The 17,689-nt window shown below is 30.5% G+C and overlaps 2 protein-coding genes across 3 annotated transcripts; both read right to left on the bottom strand.

The window, feature by feature from the left end:
- Window positions 1-311: 311 nt before the first annotated feature.
- Window positions 312-8,446, bottom strand: LOC140441628 (uncharacterized). Its single transcript, XM_072532477.1, has 3 exons — window positions 8,289-8,446; window positions 2,937-3,116; window positions 312-2,853 (listed from the first exon to the last, which is right to left on the bottom strand). The coding sequence occupies exons 1-3, from the start codon at window positions 8,374-8,376 to the stop codon at window positions 368-370; spliced, it is 2,754 nt and encodes a 917-aa protein (XP_072388578.1). The 5' UTR covers window positions 8,377-8,446; the 3' UTR covers window positions 312-367.
- A 4,257-nt stretch (window positions 8,447-12,703) lies between these two features.
- On the bottom strand, window positions 12,704-17,365 carry tzn (hydroxyacylglutathione hydrolase tenzing norgay). 2 transcript variants are annotated; one of them, XM_072532465.1, is made up of 6 exons: window positions 17,063-17,365; window positions 16,501-16,616; window positions 16,148-16,269; window positions 15,831-16,054; window positions 14,526-14,758; window positions 12,704-12,929 (listed from the first exon to the last, which is right to left on the bottom strand). In XM_072532465.1, the coding sequence occupies exons 1-6, from the start codon at window positions 17,130-17,132 to the stop codon at window positions 12,783-12,785; spliced, it is 912 nt and encodes a 303-aa protein (XP_072388566.1). In that variant the 5' UTR covers window positions 17,133-17,365; the 3' UTR covers window positions 12,704-12,782. The 2 variants fall into 2 exon arrangements, with proteins under 2 accessions (XP_072388566.1, XP_072388567.1); XM_072532466.1 differs by having other exon boundaries at window positions 17,190-17,363.
- Between the last annotated feature and the right edge of the window lie 324 nt (window positions 17,366-17,689).

Raw genomic sequence — 17,689 nt, 5'->3', positions numbered from 1 at the left:
AATTCGGTATTCTTTTTCGTATTTATTTTCCTTGGTATGGTGCTCTTCAAATGTTACTATGCTGTACCCTGTACCCAATCTTTGTGATTAGTTTTTGATAAAACTTTTGATACGAGTCCTTATCTTTCATAAAGATTTTGGACTTGCATCGTGAGGATGATATGTGAGCTGGCATTCTGATGATGTTACGGTCACCATCTTGAAAAGTGTACTTACCTACCTTATCTATTTACTAAAACTCAACTAGAAAGTGTGAAAGGATAAAGTTCGAGGGATAAGGGACAGAAATTTTATTTAAATAAAACATAGTAAACCATACAATCATTTAATCTGTAAATATTAGTAAAGCCGACATATTTCTTTAACGTTATCTATTTTTAACAATCAAACATTTAGTATCTTGTGGATAAACACATTCTTTCAGATTTTGATCAAACCATAGTCCCGATGGACAATCCATAACATACTCTAGACCGTAAGCACAAACAATAAACTTGGTACAATCTTCAGGGTGACAATTAAAAGATATTTTATTAAAATCGGAGCATATTGTTTGAGCCTTTTCATTATTTTCTGTAGTAGTCGTGATAAAAGGTGCACCACTTCTAATCGAGGTCGTGTCCATTAGTTTACAGTCCGATAAATGCGGCTCCACGCATCGCAAGTTTGCGCTGCTAAACCAGAGTCCGTTATTACAGCGGTAAGTGATTGCCTTTCCAAACGCACAAGCTATATATGCGGCACAATTGTTAGGATGAGCTGTAAGAAAATATTGACCAGGATTATTTTGACAAATATAATCGAGGTTTTCATTTGCTCTTGTAGTTCTAATGGTACTACTAGATATAGCCGTACTACTACTAGTAGGTGTACTAGTTGCGATAGTACTACTAGGTATAGTACTACTAATAGTAGTAGAAGTACTACTTACGATAGTACTACTAGTAGAACTGGTTTCATCTGTAATTACAGTACTATCTGAATCATATTCTACAGATTGATCTGTTGTGTAAAATTCTGTAGTACTGGCAATACTATCCGTGGTGCTACCTGTAATCACATCGATTGATTTTTTTGTTGTTGTCTCAAAAGTTGTATCATCAACAATTATGCTAGAAGCACTATTAGTATTGTCACTTTGCGTTGTTATTTCTTTGCTGGGTATAAATTCCGTAGTTATTAAAGTGCTGTCTGTTTCACTTGTATCAATAGTACTACTATTATCTGTTACAATTTCTTCTGTTTCTGTACTAATACTGGTTACATATGTTGTACTGGTACTTCTTGGACCACCTGCTGTTGATGTCGAAGTCATACTTTCATCTTCTTTTGTTTCTGTAATATTGTCTTCATTATTAGTACTGTCAGTAGCTTTTCTAGTTGTAAATTCTTCTGTTATAGTTGTTTTACTAGAATTTGGTATATTATCATTGTCTGTTGTTGATGTAGAAGTTCTACTTGCATCTTGTTTTGTTTCTGTAGTACTGCCTTCATTACTAGTACTGTATGCAGCTTCTGTAGTAGTTGTTTTTTCTGTAAATTCTTCTGTTATAGTTGTGTTACCAGAATTTGGTATATTATTGTTGTCTGTTGTTGATGTAGAAGACATGCTTGTATCTTGATTTGTTTCTGTAGTACTACCTTTATTACTAGTACTGTAAGTAGCTTCTGTCGAAGTTGTTTCTTCTGTAAATCTTTCTGTTATAGTTGTTTGACCAGAAGTTGGTATATTATCATTGTGTGTTGTTGATGTCGAAGTCATACTTGCATCTTCTTTTATTTCTGTAGTATTGGCTTCATTACTAGTATTATAAGTAGCTTCTGTAGTAGTTGTTTCATCTATGGTATTGTCTTCATTACTAGTACTGTAAGTAGCTTCTGTAATAGTTGTTTCTTCTGTAAATTTTTCCGGTATAGTTGTTTTTCTGGAATTTGGTATATTCTCATTGTCTGTTGTATGACTTGTATCATTTATGAGGCCAGTAGTTTCTGAAATAATCTCTGTAGTAGTACCATCTTCTAGAATTGTCGTTATAGTACTAGTACTTTGAGGTATTCTACTTGATATAACAAGTTCAGTGGTTGTAGTAATTTCTGAGGTTTCTGAACTCGACTTATCTTCTGTTGTATCTGTAATATCAACTTCATCAGTAGCTTGTGATGTAGTAACTGATGAATCCGACTCAGAAATAGTAGTAGTTTCTGAAGAAGTGCAAGTTGTAGATTTGGTACTTATCCAAGTGGTATCGGTCTTACTGCTTTGTGTAGAATGCAGTGTTGAATATTCAGAAGTATGTGGCGAAGATTTAGGAGTTTGTTCTGATGAGACTATTGGGATTGTGACCGTGGATGTTTCAACCGTAGTTGGTAGTTCTGAGGATGAACTACTGCCATCTGAAGTTAGTACAGTCTGGAAGGTTGTAGGCTCTGAAGTACTTTGTGAAGTGCTGGTTTTAATAGAGGACATTGTAGAAATATTTGAGGTAGTAGTAACATGGGTTGGAAAAGTGCTATGCTTTGAGCTGGTACTTATAGTAGGTTCTGAACTTATAACGGTAGATTTATCCATAGTTTCGTCAGTGTTAGATGCAGTTGTTGATGTACTAGTAACTTTAGCAGTAGTAACTTTTGAGGTACTAGTAGGTACTTCTGTATTAACAGATATTGTTCCGATTGAAGACGTTTTTATAGTAGTAAATTGTGAACTTGTTAAGATGGAAGTTGCTTCAGATTTAGCTGTTGTTGCGGTACTTTCAGAATTCTGTGGGGTTTTTTGAGTGGTTGTTGTAACAGGTGGGGGTTGTTTTGTGGTCACTATTGGAGGTTTGTTGGTTGAAGTTGTTGTTGGTTGAGCTAAAAATAAATAGTATAATACAGATTTTTTTAATATAGCTTTATGAACTATAAATCTTGTATATATTTTAAATTAGTCTTACTTGTAGGTAAGGGGCATTGAACATTATAAGGCCAGTCGCAAACATTTAATTTTGTATTAAAATAAAGGTTTGGTGGACAGTTGAATAAATAAGGGATCCCATTTGAACACTGCCAAAATTTTGTACAATCTTCATGAGGATGATAGACTGATACCTGACCATCTCGTGGCGGACACACAGCTGAAACATACGAAACATAGTATGTTATAAGATATTCTAAGTAACGTTTATGACAGTAATATCCCTAATACATATGACAAGATTAAAAGTAAAATTAAAATGCTGTTAATTGTATTCTTATTACATAAGTAACTTTGAAAAAATTGTAAGAAACATTTCCTTTTGATTTTTTAATAATTCGCTATAGCAACAATCTTAACAACAACTCTAGAGTTGCTACCTAGGGTTCATATAGAGACTACGGCTCAGGGCCAGCAACCCTAATTAGGTGTCTTGCGTTGCCATGAAGTAAGTTTGTTTAAAATTATAACATCATATAAAATTATCAGCACCAGTGTAATAAATAATAAATTTAAAGGGTTTTTAACCACATATTTAGTGACTTCATTCATTTTGATGATGGACTTGTTAGCCTGAAAACCTTCTGCGATGTAGCCCGACAGGGTCTTTTTTAAATATATATATATATATATATATATATATATATATATATATATATATATATATATATATATATATATATATATATATTATACCCTTTGTAAAGGATTTTTGTAAGTGATTTATAATATACAGCCGACTACATATAATTCAATTTCCTTGCGGAGAATACAATTATTTGTTTTTTTTTTATTTAAAAGATATATTTTGTTTTTAAGATTTTAATTTTCCATTGTGTTATTTAAGATTATAATTTTTAAGCATAGGCCTTCAAGGCTTTTTCAGCTAAATAAATAAACAATTCCTCTCGAATTTTTAGCTTAAATTTGAACATATTGTTTTATTTACCAGAATTTTTTTATAAATAATATAATAAATCATTTAGTCAAACAAATTAATCGAGGAGGATAAAAATTGTTTAATGCTATTCTCAATTTTCATAAAACTACACAAATTATACTCTTATTGTAAATATTTTTGATAACATTATCAATTCTTCGTAGACGTTAATCGTATTAAAAATAATTAATCTTTCCTTATGAGAGTGACCTCACGAACTAAATATTTCAGATGGATTAAGATTTCTCAAGGAATCTAAATATTTTAATCCCTTGCCAAATTTTTAATTCGCTTTTGTTGACTTATCACTGCTGTGAAAATATCACCAGTTACTTCATCAGGACCAGTCATTTCTATATTTGTTAGCCCTGTTGCACTTATTTGTCCCAACGTAATAAAACAAGTTAATAAATAATTAAATAAATAAAATCAATATTCAAATATTCAAAATATTCAATATACATAGTGAACGTTAAATATTGGGTTTGCAGCAATAAAAAATGAAACGTGTACTCTTTTAAATCTTTATTCTAAAAAATCTAAAAATCCTTTATAACCTATTCATTGAAAACTTATACCCAAGTATACTACTAAAGAAAATTTTGTTTAACACTCCACAAAATTTAACTAGTCATTTAAGAAACGAAGAAAATCTATCTGTATCACAAGATAGAATTGGACCTGTAGATCCTTTACCAAAACAAACTACAATTAGATATGTATCTCTTCCATACATTAAGGACATTGGACCGAAACTAAGTCGAATTTTTTCATCAATTAATAATATCAAACTTGCACATAAAACGGTACTAGCCGTTAACAAAGTTTTTTCTAAACTTAAAGACCAATCCGCACTCTTGTCTTTAACGGATGTTGTTTACTGTATACAGTGCGGATCATGTGAACAAGTATACTATGGTCAAACATCAAGATGCCTTAAAGACCGCATTACATCCCACAAGTCAGATAATAGACTGCATCCTGAAAAAAGTGCATTGGGTGAACATGCATTTAAAAATGGGCATCAAATAGATTATAATAACATCAAAGTAGTAGAACAGGAAAGTAACATCACCAAAAGACTTTTTCTTGAAATGGCCTACATTTGCCAAAATAATAATGCAATGAATCATAGAACGGATATTGGTCATCTAAATGAAATGTTCTCCTATTTGTTACTACTAGATAAATGCAATAATAACACAAACAATAATAATTTATCAATTGACATTTAAAAGAATTTTGTCAGAATAATGTCATTTATGTATTTAGAACAATTAAGTGTTTTTGGATGTACAGTAATTTTTTAAATTTTTAAACAAAAATAGGTTTTGTATAATAAAAAAAGATGAGAGACTGTGATAAATTGTATCAACATTATAATACATCTTCGTTGATACAACCTCATTAAGTTTGTAAGTAGTGAATTTTTTAATTAATTATACCAACTCCAACAATTTATTCATCATATTTGTAGCTCCCTGATGAAGGACATATCCAATGTCCGAAAGCTTGGAATAAAGATTTAAAAGAGTACACGTTTCATTTTTTATTGCTGCAAACCCAATATTTAACGTTTACTTCCTTACGTTGTCAGCAAATACTGCTGGTTCATTATATATATACATATATATATATATATATATATATATATATATATATATATATATATATATATACAGTGTATAATTTTTGGTTAATTAATAAAGGACCTATAAATTTTATTAGAACGTATTTGCAAATGTAATATTTGATTTTTTATTAAAAAAAAACATCAAAATTATTTGAATAGAAGTGGGGATATATGAAATTTTTAAGCGCGACGCGATTTCAGTTACGATTCAGTCCCGACGGCGGCTCTCCCGTCAATTTTTTGATGGACGGACTACTTTTAATTGACATTTTAACCAACTAGTAGTTTTGTGTAGCTAATGTACCCAATTAGTGCTTTGTAAAATAAAGGTTTTTATTGACAAAAAAAATTTTAGAACCTTATACTCTTATTGTAAATCGCAGTCAATTGTGACCGATCATAACTTTGGAGCTAATAAACCTATCATCTCATTTTATTATTTTTTTTTTTTGAAGCGTCTTTCGACACACTTTTAATATCTGTTCTAAAATTAAATCGATCAACAATTAATGAAAATATTTAAATTGTTTATAAGTCTAAAATTTAATTGTAAAAATGTATGTGCACCTTAACATTGTCAAAGTCTGCTCGATGAAATAAGTATTCTTACAAGATGTTACGATATGTCATTTTAGATTAAAAAAGTATAAGACAATAATGTTACATCCGGTAAAAAATTACAAATGGAAACGAAAAAGATAATAAAATACAGTTTGTTCTATTTTATTTCGTGATAGTTTTATTTATAAAATGGGGAAGGAAAAAATGTTTTTTGTATTTTTAAAATTTAAATAATGTGTTTAAAATTTATTAATACTAGTAATTTTACTATTTATTTATTATTTATATTTTAAACTATATATATATATATATATATATATATATATATATATATATATATATATATATATATATATATATATATATATATATATATGTATCAAACCTAAAGCCAGTTGGTATCACATTCCTGTAGTAAGACCCAATAAAAAACATTCTTGTTCGCCACTGTAACCTGAAAGTTACAATTAATTTAGCAAATTGCTCCAAAAATAAATTGAGTGCCAAAAATGTGGTAGACGTAAACGCCTGGATAATAGCATGTGTCTTTAATGAAGGAGCTAAAATCAACCTCATAGTAATAGAAATAAAAATTGGAGAAATAATAGCAACGAATTGGTCGGAAAATATCGACGAAGTTCGTATTGCTCAAGGCAATATAAGGAGCAGCGAGATATCAAAAAGAACAGAATTAAAAAAAGCTTTGACCGACCATTTACAGCTGTTACTGTACAATGAGTGCACCCAATATGCACCAGAAATAGCTGATTAAAGGTAAAAAAATAGATATTACCATTTTGTTTAATAATATTACAGTAAAGTACTTTAAAGGGTCTTTTCTTGCAGTCACATTTTTCACCCCTGGGAGACGTTTTTCTCAAACTCTACTAAATCAATCTCATTAAATCAATTTTTTTATAGTTTTTATATATGACTACTAAAACAAGAGGATATACGAACAGAACACTCTCAATGAGATACAAAGGTTATTTGATAAAAATAAAACGAGGAAATACTACAAATCCTTAAATAATAGCCGTCGAGAATTTAAACCACGATTAAAAATTTGTGACCCAACTAACAATGCAAAACGTGAGCTCATGCGAGTTGAAGGAGAAAACTCTACGTTTTTTGACATTAATAATGGTCTAACCCAGGGAGACGCGCTGGCGTGTAAATATTAGAATAAATGAAACTATTACGATAAATGATTTAGTTATAGTGGGCAGAAGTATGAGAGACATGGTGTAGTGTTTTACAAGGCTTGCGGATGCGGCAAGTAAATTATGATTTGTGGTAAACGAGGAAAAAATATATATGTTGGTTTCTTGTCTTGTCCATGTCTTGGATCGCTAGGAAACGCAACAAACACGACAAGCGACGAAATAAAAAGACGCATAGCAATAGCAAGCAGAACTGTTCACAGTCTCCAGAAACATTTAAAGAATAAAAATATAAAACGTGCAGTAAAGCTCAATATATACAAGACTTTAATAAGACCGGTTTTGATATATGGGCTTAAACGTGGACATTATCTCAAAATGATGAAACATTTCTTGATATTTTTAAGAGAAAAGTTCTTAGAAAGAGTTTTGGGGCCGTAAAAGAAAATGGGCTATGGCGTCGAAGATACAACTTTGAACTATATCAGCTATACACCGATCCAGATATTGTAAAATTCGTTAAAGTGCAGAGACTTAGATGGGCTTAACACATTGCTAGGATATCAGATCACGAATTACACAAAGAGATTAACATTTTCAAAATCAGAGGGTACAAGAAGTAGAGCACGACCACGAAGGAGATGGATTGATGATGTGGAAGAAGACCTACAGATTCTAAGGGTCAGGAGTGGTGACTTCTTTGTGAGCAAGATCCACAACGGATTGTCGAGCCACTTATGATGATGATATGACTACTAAATAAACTTTTAAAAAGGTAAGAAAAACACTACCCCACCTTTTTAGAACAGGAGTAATTTTACCATGAAAACAGGCGTCTTTTTGAAACGCCCTCTGTAGTGGTGAAAAACAACTAAAAATAACAAAAAAATTTTGTTGTGGATCTCAAAACCTTCTTGACACTATATAAAAAAATTATAACCATGAGTATAATAGTTTTTTTAATATTTATAAATTGACTTATTTCCAATTTAGAAAGTGATAGTCCCCTTAATAATGTTTGAAAATGTAACTTACGTTCAGTTTTCACAAATAAACATCCAAAATAATAATATAGAACGATGTATAACCAACTTTTTTCAAATTTCAATACAAACGTGCGCATTTTTTTATCACTCGAAAAATATGTAGAGAATGAGACGATATTTTTGTTAATACAAAAATGATTTATGATACATGTTATAGCTTTTAAATCGAAATGTCTATTGTCTGTGTGATGACGTATATCAGATAATTGTTCTCTATAATCTTTAAGACTACCAACTATCGGGGCTCCCATTTTGTGTCCCTATTTGTGAAATTATGAGCATTTTAATATTTTATTTGGTAATAATTTGACAAAGATCTATATGGTGTACTGTAAATACAATAGAAATATTTGAAGGATGTAAGTAAATTATATAAATCAAGGGATAGATCAAGCAAGAAAGGTATAAATCATTTAAAAGTTTTGAAAATTACTGAGTATGATTTGGGTATTGAACTTGAGAAAGTTAACGCGAAAGGTGTCGTATCTCATGAGTCATAAAAAATTAGGTGCGTCATTGTTTTATTTTAAATTAGGTGGAAAAAATCGTCACTTTTCGAGAACAAGATAATGTGAATTTGATTTCTCTATAAAAAATATTTCAAAATTTAATGAAAAAATGGGTTTCTTCTATAATTAATAACTTTTTTAATAATCAATGAAATCATACAAACTTTCATAAATGCTGAGCTTTTAGTCGTTTTTGACGCTTTTTCGTTCCCTCGGACTTTTTTTCTTCTTTGTGAATTATTTAACTCTTTTGACATTTTGTTTCTAACAATTTTTTTTTAATGTTGTTAACACTTCTTCGTGACTTTTGACAGTCATTTACAGTTTAGATTAGATGCTTTTTTATTTCAGAAATCTTCATCGCAGCATACCATCGAGTTAGATTCTAACTCGATGCCGCATACCTTTCTTCGAAAGTTTTTTGACATGACAATTTTTTGTCACTGTTGACATTTATTTGCATTTTAGACTTTTTTTCTCCGCTGAAGATGATTTTTCTTTCGTTGTCTTTGACACTTCTTTGGTATTTTTTCAACGCTGTAGAAATTTTATTGCCACATTAAACTCTCATTGAATGCGCTTGAAACATTTTCGACATTTGACATTTATTTTTGTTCAGAAAATTTCTCTTTGTTGTTTAACTGCTTATTCGTCAAAATTGAGAGTTTTGGTAACATTAAAATTTTTTTAGTTGTTCTTTCAACGCTTATTCGTTCCTATTGAAACTTTTTTTCGCTTAAAAAGCTCTTTCGTTGCATTAGGTCTTTCTTCATCACTTTTTTAACGTCCTTGACATTTTATTGCCATTAAAACCCTTACCATAGAATAAATAACAATCAGAATGCCCACTCTCAGATGCCGTCTTTGAAGTGTGTCAGCAGGCAATCGTAATATTTTAAACGGAAACATAGACTCGGATTGAGAAATTTGTGACAAGCTACGACAGAACTGTGATTTAAATTTTTATAGATTAATAATTTAGTACATTTCAAATAATTTAATCTATTCTTCAACTAAAAGTACGAATAAAATAGTGCATATATTATGTCTACATATAGTTGCCGTAAATAAATTAAACCGGGTTCATTTTTCTATGCACACCAGATAAAATGTCACTGAACAGCACTGGTTCCGTTTAAAACATGACTGATTCCGTCTGCGCGAACGAGATGCGCCTACTTATTTTTTCAAGCAGAGTGGGCATTCTGATTGTTTATTATTCTGTGCCCTTACACATTGCTATTGATACTTCTTCGTCACTATTGATATTTATTGGCGTTTTAGGCGCTTTTTCGTCGCTGTAGATGTCTTTTCTTTGTTCTTTAATTGCTGATTCGTCACAATATCTCTGGTTCAGACTGTCATATCAGTAGGTTATGATTACGGTCACGGGGCTCTAGCATAGTATAAAAAAAAAGTGGTTAAACTGTGGCTCTAGGCACAATATGGAGACTCGTTGTCAGTTGTCACTACTTGTCAGAGGATCATTGTTAGAATAGATATTTCTTTGTTGTTTAACTGCTTATTTGTCAAAATTGAGATTTTTTCCTACCATTTCAAGCCTTTTACTTGTTCTTTTAATGCTTATTTACTGCTCTTGAAACTTTTTTTTTTCATTTTAGAACCTCTTTCGTCGCTTTAGATACTTCTTTGTTACTTTTTTTCAACGTCGTTGACATTTTGTTGTCACTTTAAACTCTTATTCAATGTTGTTGACCGTTTTTCGTCACTGTTGACATTTATTTGGATTTTAGACACTTTTTCGTCGCTGTAGATGCTTTTTCTTTGTTCTTTAATTGCTTATTCGCCACAATTGACATTTCTTTGCATATTTCCAAGCTTTTTAGTTATTCTCTGAACGCCTACTCACTTTTAAGCTGTTTTATCATTTTACACGCTATTTCGTTGCCTTAGTAGCTTCTTTGTTATTTTTAAACGCCATTGGCATTTTATTGTCACTTTAAATTCTTATTCAATGTTTTTGACACTTTTTCGTCACTATTAACATTTATTTCTTAAAATTATGATTGTTTCGTATCTTTCCATGCCTTGTACTTGTTCTTTCAACGCTTATTCGTTGCTATTGTAATTTTTTTCATTTTAGAACCTTCTTCGTCGCTTTACAGACTTCTGTGTTACTTTTTCAACACATTTGACATTTTGTTGTCACTTTAAACTTTTATTCAATGCTGTTGACACTTTTTTGTCACTGTTGACGTTTAGGTACTAAAGTTTTAGACTCTTTTTGTTAACTGTAGATTTATTTTTTGTTCTTTAATTGCTTATTCGTCACATCTGACATTTTTTCGCATATTTTCAAGCTTTTTAGTTGTTCTCTAAACACCTATTCTCTCTTGAACTTTTTTCTGATTTAAAACACTATTTCGTTGCCATATGATAATTCTATTAAAATATATTACTTTTTCAACGTCGTTGAAATTTTATTTTCACTTTTAACTTTTATTCAGTGCTGTTGACACTTGTTTGTCACTGTTGACATTTATTTACATTCAGACGATGTTTCTTTGTTGTTTACCTGCTTGTTTGTCAAAATTGAGATTATTTCGTACCTTTTAAGACTTTTTACTTGTTATTTCAACGCCAATTCCTTGCTCTTGGAACTTTTTTTTCATTTTAGAACCTCTTTCGTTGATTTAGACACTTCTTTGTCGCTAAGGTCGTTGACATTTTATTGTCAATTTTAAACTTTTATTCAATGCTGTCGACACTTCGTCAATGTTGACATTTTTCTGCATTTTAGGCGCTTTTTCGTCGCTGTAAATGCTTTTTATTTGTTCTTTGAATGCTGATTAGTCACAAATCACATTTTCTCGTATCTTTCCACGCTTTTCAGTTGTTTTTTCAACTCGTCGCTCTTTAATTTTCTGGTCATTATAGATTCTATTTTGTTACTTTTTCAACGTACTCACTTGACATTTTATTATTGCTTTAAACTCTTATTTGATACTTTTTCGTCACTGTTGGCCTTAATTAAGTTTTAGACGCTTCTTCATCACTATAGAGATGCGTTTCCTTTGTTCTTTAAGTGTTTATTCGTCATAATTCACATTATTTTGTAATCTTTTTTAAGTTTTTTAGCTCTTCTTTTAAGGTTTATTCATCGCTCTTGAATTTTGTTGTCATTATAGACGATTTTTCGTCACCTTAGACTTTCATTCGTTACTTTTTCAACGGTTTTGTCACTGTTCACGTTTATAGATGGTTTTTCGTTGATTTAGATGCTTTTTGCCACAATTAACGTTTTTTGACTTTTTTCTTTTTTGGCTGTTTTCTCAGCTTTTATTGGTAGCTTATGTGACCGTTTTGTCGTTTAGATTGTTTTTCTTTTCTTTTTCAATGTTTATTCATATTTCATCATCTCTTTGAATTGAGTTTTCGACTCTTACCTATCAATTTTGGCAGTTTTCTATCCTTTGAGGTTTTTTGATGGCCTTCCAATGCTTATTCGTCGCTCTAGATATTTTCATGTGAGTTTTAACACTAGTCTTATTTTTAGATGATTTTCCGTTGCTTTTTCAAAGCAATTTACCGAGTTTAACTCTTAGTTTTCCTTTTAGATGCTTTTCTATCAGTTTAAATGTTATTTTGTTGCTTTAGATTCTTTTTTGTAGCTTTTCAATCATATCCATCACTTTTTCAACGCTTCTTCGTCACACTAGTTACTTTCTCGTCTCTTTAAAAACTTTCTATTGCATTTTCAACCCGTATTCGTCGTCTTTGCCACATGTTTTGTCGTATTAGATGCTCTTCGCATTTAACGCATTGACAGTGTGAGATCTTGAACATGCTTGTTGTAAATCCTTCTTCTGTCAGTTTAAAATCCTTCAAAAAAATTCTTGACATACTTCTCGGTTTTTGGTTTAAATAAAACACATTATATGACGTAACTAACAGTATATTTGCAGCAAATTAAAAACGATAAAAAAATATCACGTTGAGAAACACATCAATATTTACGAAGGAACAAAATTATCTTTTTCTTTTCTAATGCTTTTCATAGCTTCAATTGGCGAAGAACACTCCGCATGGTTTTGAATCACGCTTGTAGTCACCCTCATGAATGGGTTGTACAGCTTTTCTTCACCAATTGTAGATGGCACCTACAAAATATTAATTTCAATCAAAACTAAAGACAAATAAAAAATGAGTATGTGTCACTGTCAACTGTCAAAACCTAAATGACACATTCACAATTATTTTAACTATAGAGATAATTATATATAATATAAGATAATAGAGCATTTTTAATCCTGAACAATTTGGCTTTATGAGAGGGAGGTCAACAGATGCCAACCTAGTTTTGTATGTGAATCATATATACAACAGCTTTGAAGAGGGAGTCCAGGTTGACTCAATCTATACTGACTTTTCCAAAGCATTTGATCGGGTAAACCATGGGGTTCTCTTACAAAAACTAAGAGCTTTGGGTATTTTGGATCCCCTTCTTCAGTGGATTACAGAATTTGTTAGTGGCAGTACGCAGGCAGTTAACTTGGGAAGTGACACTTCAATTGAAATAACAGTTCCATCGGGCGTGCCACAAGGCTCCCATTGTGGCCCTGTTTTGTTTTGTTTGTTTCTGGTTGATTTAGTACAACAAATCAAAAATTGTAATGTTCTTATGTTTGCTGACGATGTAAAACTGTTTAGAAAAATTCAATCCTGGAATGATGCTGCTATATTACAGGAAGATCTTAAATCATTTTATGATTGGTGCACTTTAAACAAAATGTCACTCAATATAAACAAATGTCATAAAATGACATTCTCAAGGCAAAGAAATCCAATTGAATTTGTTTACTACATAAATAACTTGCCATTAGCCTCGAAAAATGAAGTATTAGATTTGGGAATCTGGTTAGACACCAAACTGTCATTCTCAAGCCACATCAACCAAGTAACAAATAGAGCGATGAAAGTGCTGGGATTTATCCAACGCACATCAGTGGACCTGTCTTTGTTTACATTTAGAAAACTTTATTGTGGTCTCGTTAGACCCATTCTGGAGTTTGGATCAGTTGTATGGTCCCCATCATACCACTGTTACATTCAACAGATTGAAAGAGTCCAGAATAAATTTCTGAGGGTAGCAGCCTATAAGAGTGGATACAGGAGAGAGGAATACAACTATCAGTGGGTAAGAGATAGTCTTAACTTACCAACACTTGAGTCAAGGAGGACATTGTTAGATTTATGTTTCTTACACAAAGTTATCAATGCTTTTATAGATTGTCCTCAACTCTTATCGCTTGTTAGTCTTAAAGTTCCTAGTAGAAGCAACAGACAATCAGAAATCTTTTCAGTGCCATTTCACCACACTAATTATGGTATCAATGAACCAACTACATGATTGGTCCGGAGTGCTAATAGCCTACCAAGACAAATGGATATTTTTGACTCCAAAATTAGTTTGTTTAAAAAACAACTAAAAAGTATCTTACAATAAGTTTGTTGTACATCTATATTATTCTTATATGTTTGTATTATTCTGAGGTGTTTGTTATTTTAATAATTTATTGTTGTTAAGGTGTAACTTTGTAAAACTTGTGATTGTTATTTTAATAATTTATTGATTGTAAGATGTAACTTTGTAAAAATTGTAAGTAAATGGATGCCGTATATAAATAAATAATAATAATTTTTGTCAATTCCTAATTCATTTACATATAAAACTTAATGTTTTAATATTTACTTACAGTTGGTAGCCCTTTTTTTCTCTGCCCTTCAGCCCATTCTATCTTCTTGAGTACCTCTTGGTTATTTTTGTCAACAAATTTGGCAAATTTTAGATTTTGTAATGTGTATTCATGACCGCAGAAGACCCGTGTGTTCTCCGGTAAATTTCCTAATTTTTCAACTAGGGCAGAATACATCTGTTCAGCTGTTCCTTCAAAAAATCTACCACAACCAGCTATGAATAAGGTATCTCCTAAAAAATAATAAAAATTACAAACCTTAAGAAGCATTGAAAGCATGGGAAATGCATTGTAAAGGCATTAATCTGCATTCTAAGCATCAAAAAAATATTCAGAAATCAACACAACACAAAGAAACAGAAAAAGCGTTAAAAAGGGTTTTAAAAAACAGCTGCATTAAAGCATTAAAAAGGTAACCATCACAAAATCGTAGAAAATTCGTTAAGCAGTATTTAAACAATGTACAACCGCTGAAAACCCAAGACAAAAGAGTAAAAACATTTTAAATTATCTAAAAGGGTTAATAAGGATTAATGAAAAAGGTTAACCTCATTGAAAAAATGTTGAAAAGCGTTTGTAATAAAAAAAAAACAAAGAAGAGTTAAAATGCATTTAAAGTTCTTAAATCCTTTAGTATGAATTATACGCTTCAAAAAAGCTGTTGTAAAGTCTTATCAAAACATTAAACAGCTGTCAAAGTCTCAAATAAGTATCTAAAACAAGTTGTAATATGAATAAAAGCTTTTATAATTTGTTTTTAAAACAACAAAAAGCTCTAAAATCTCTTTTTAAATCTCATAAACAAGTTAATAAGCATTAAATGCATCAAATAACATCACAAAAGCATTTATAATAGAAAAAGCAACTAAATTGGTTGAATATGTGACAAAAGTGTTAGACATTTGTTGGTAAACTTTAAAACCATCATAAAATATTTAAAGAATGTTGTAAAATCACTAATAAGTACTAAAAACATGAATATATCAGTCAGAAACATGTTAAAGGTCAGACTCAAAAGGATCTTAAAAACCGTTAAAAATTTGAAAAAAGTTTTATAAACCCTTTTAAAACAGTTAACAGATTAAAAAAGCATTATAAAGCATTTAGTGATGCCTTTTAGATCATTTAAATTTTTTCTTAAGTGTTTAACACTTTTACGATGCTCTTAAAAAGCTTTATCAGTGATTCTTAAGTTGGCTGTGGTGGCTGTTTGAATTGTGAAAAGATCTAGTAAATGTTTACTAATCTACTAACATACATAAGTAAATAGATTTCACGAAAAGTTATATTAAACATAACAAGTACCTGTAAAAACTGCAGGATCTTGTCCAGGTGCAGTCAAATAATAACAGATGTGTCCACTGGTATGGCATGGTGTAAATAAACATTCCACTGTGATATCTCCTATTTGAAACTTGTCTCCTTGCTTTACTTCTTCAGTCAAACCACCAATTCTTTTATCTCCACCAAAAACCTGTAATTTTCCTGAAACCTTACTAACAAGTTGTTCATTACCACCAGCATGGTCCCTAAAAAATTTAAGATTGACAAATAAAATAGCTTATATAAAAGTGAAACAGAAAGAACATACATCTGATTCTACTAGTAGCTGATATACCTACCAATGATGATGGGTAGTCAATATCTTTGTAAGATTGACTCCTTCTGCTTTAACTGCCTCCAAGACAGTATCAGGTTCCACTGGATCTACTATTGCAGCTTCTTTTGTATTTTCACATGAAATCTAAACAAAAACATTGAATCTAATCAATTATACACATTACACAATATTATTTCAATATTCTATTTTTATTGTACAAGTAGTTTGACTCTGAGATATGATACTACATATATGGGAAATTGTATAAGGAAAAGACATTCCACGGACTAAGATATAGTTGTAAAGACTAAAGTATTGACAGAAAAGTTGTAAAAAGCAGACAGAAAATTATAGAAAGTGCTAAAAATCACTTACCAAATACATATAGTTATCTGAAAGGGCTGGAAGGATTTTTATCTTCATTTTCTCTAATGTTATTGTAAGTTGATTACTGTGATATCCCTTAAAACCGTTTTTCCAATGTGCTTGTGCTAATAAACAAAAATCATGTAGGTATTATTTCTTAATACTTCTAGAATACTTAACAATTATTTGTATCATATACATAGAGTGTGTATGAAATTAAGAAATGGGACCAAATATATATATAATGTTTCTGGGAACTATTCTTTTCTTACATATCCCAACATAACTTTGCAAATTTTCCTATTTGGTTTGCACAATAAATTAACAAACTATTAATGTATCTGCTGTATTTAGTATGTATAATAATAATGACAGTTCACTCATATAACACAATACCAATTAGCAAGGGTTTGCTTAATATTTAAGTATATTATTGGGACACTTCATTATCAATGCTAGGTTTCTAAAATCTTTATATTTGTGTAAATTTTCCTTTATATTTCTGATATGAACTTTCATTGTCGGCATGTCGAGTAAATTTCCCTTTATAATTTTACCTTGAATTATTTACCTTTAAAAAATGCTGCGGTTGCCCCTTGAATAACACAGTTTGGAATGTGTAAATTTAAAAAACTCAGCATTATAAATAATCAAAAATGTTAAATCATTTGAGTTTTATTTTAATTGGATTAGCTAACCTTAATTATAATGCCCCGATGATCTTTGATCTTTGCTTTTCTTATTCTTTGAGCAACTTACAACTTATCTATATAAAAAGTATAAATATAATTTGTGTTAAAACTTGTCTTATGAATTTTTTTCCCTTTTGAATTATAAAAAATAATCTACCAGTTGCATTCTTCACATATTACCATTGTACTTGTATTGAGAACTTAACTGGTGTACTGTAAATTATTTGTATTGTAATAACAAACACCTGATAATTGTAGGTGAGTGTCAGAATAAATAACAAAACTATCTTGTACAGTGTCGTAACAAGGATAAGTTTTGATTTCTTCAAAGAATTATTTTCTTTATGAATATTTTTATTTATTGTCATTTCTTAAATAGACTTTACACTACATGATTTTATCATATGAGATTTGTTATGATTCCTTGTTTGGCATTCCTGTTTGCATTGATTCCTGTTAGGATATGGCATATGGCTAAATTTATTTCCTTAGATGGCAGTGTAATT

Source organism: Diabrotica undecimpunctata, chromosome 5 (assembly GCF_040954645.1).
Source record: "Diabrotica undecimpunctata isolate CICGRU chromosome 5, icDiaUnde3, whole genome shotgun sequence".
Lineage (NCBI taxonomy): Eukaryota > Metazoa > Arthropoda > Insecta > Coleoptera > Chrysomelidae > Diabrotica > Diabrotica undecimpunctata.
The sequence above is the reverse complement of the archived record's forward strand: the minus strand, read 5'-3'. Positions and strand labels throughout refer to the sequence as shown.

Coding starts and splice junctions, on each gene's coding strand:
- LOC140441628 (XM_072532477.1), bottom strand. CDS start 8,376: ATGCGCACGTTTGTATTGAAATTTGAAAAAAGTTGGTTATACATCGTT. Junction 3,117..8,288: donor TTTATTTGTGAAAACTGAAC/GTAAGTTACATT, acceptor CGTATGTTTCAG/CTGTGTGTCCGCCACGAGAT. Junction 2,854..2,936: donor TCAATGCCCCTTACCTACAA/GTAAGACTAATT, acceptor ATTTATTTTTAG/CTCAACCAACAACAACTTCA.
- tzn (XM_072532465.1), bottom strand. CDS start 17,132: ATGCTGAGTTTTTTAAATTTACACATTCCAAACTGTGTTATTCAAGGG. Junction 16,270..16,500: donor CAGATAACTATATGTATTTG/GTAAGTGATTTT, acceptor GTTTTTGTTTAG/ATTTCATGTGAAAATACAAA. Junction 16,055..16,147: donor TTGACTACCCATCATCATTG/GTAGGTATATCA, acceptor TAAATTTTTTAG/GGACCATGCTGGTGGTAATG.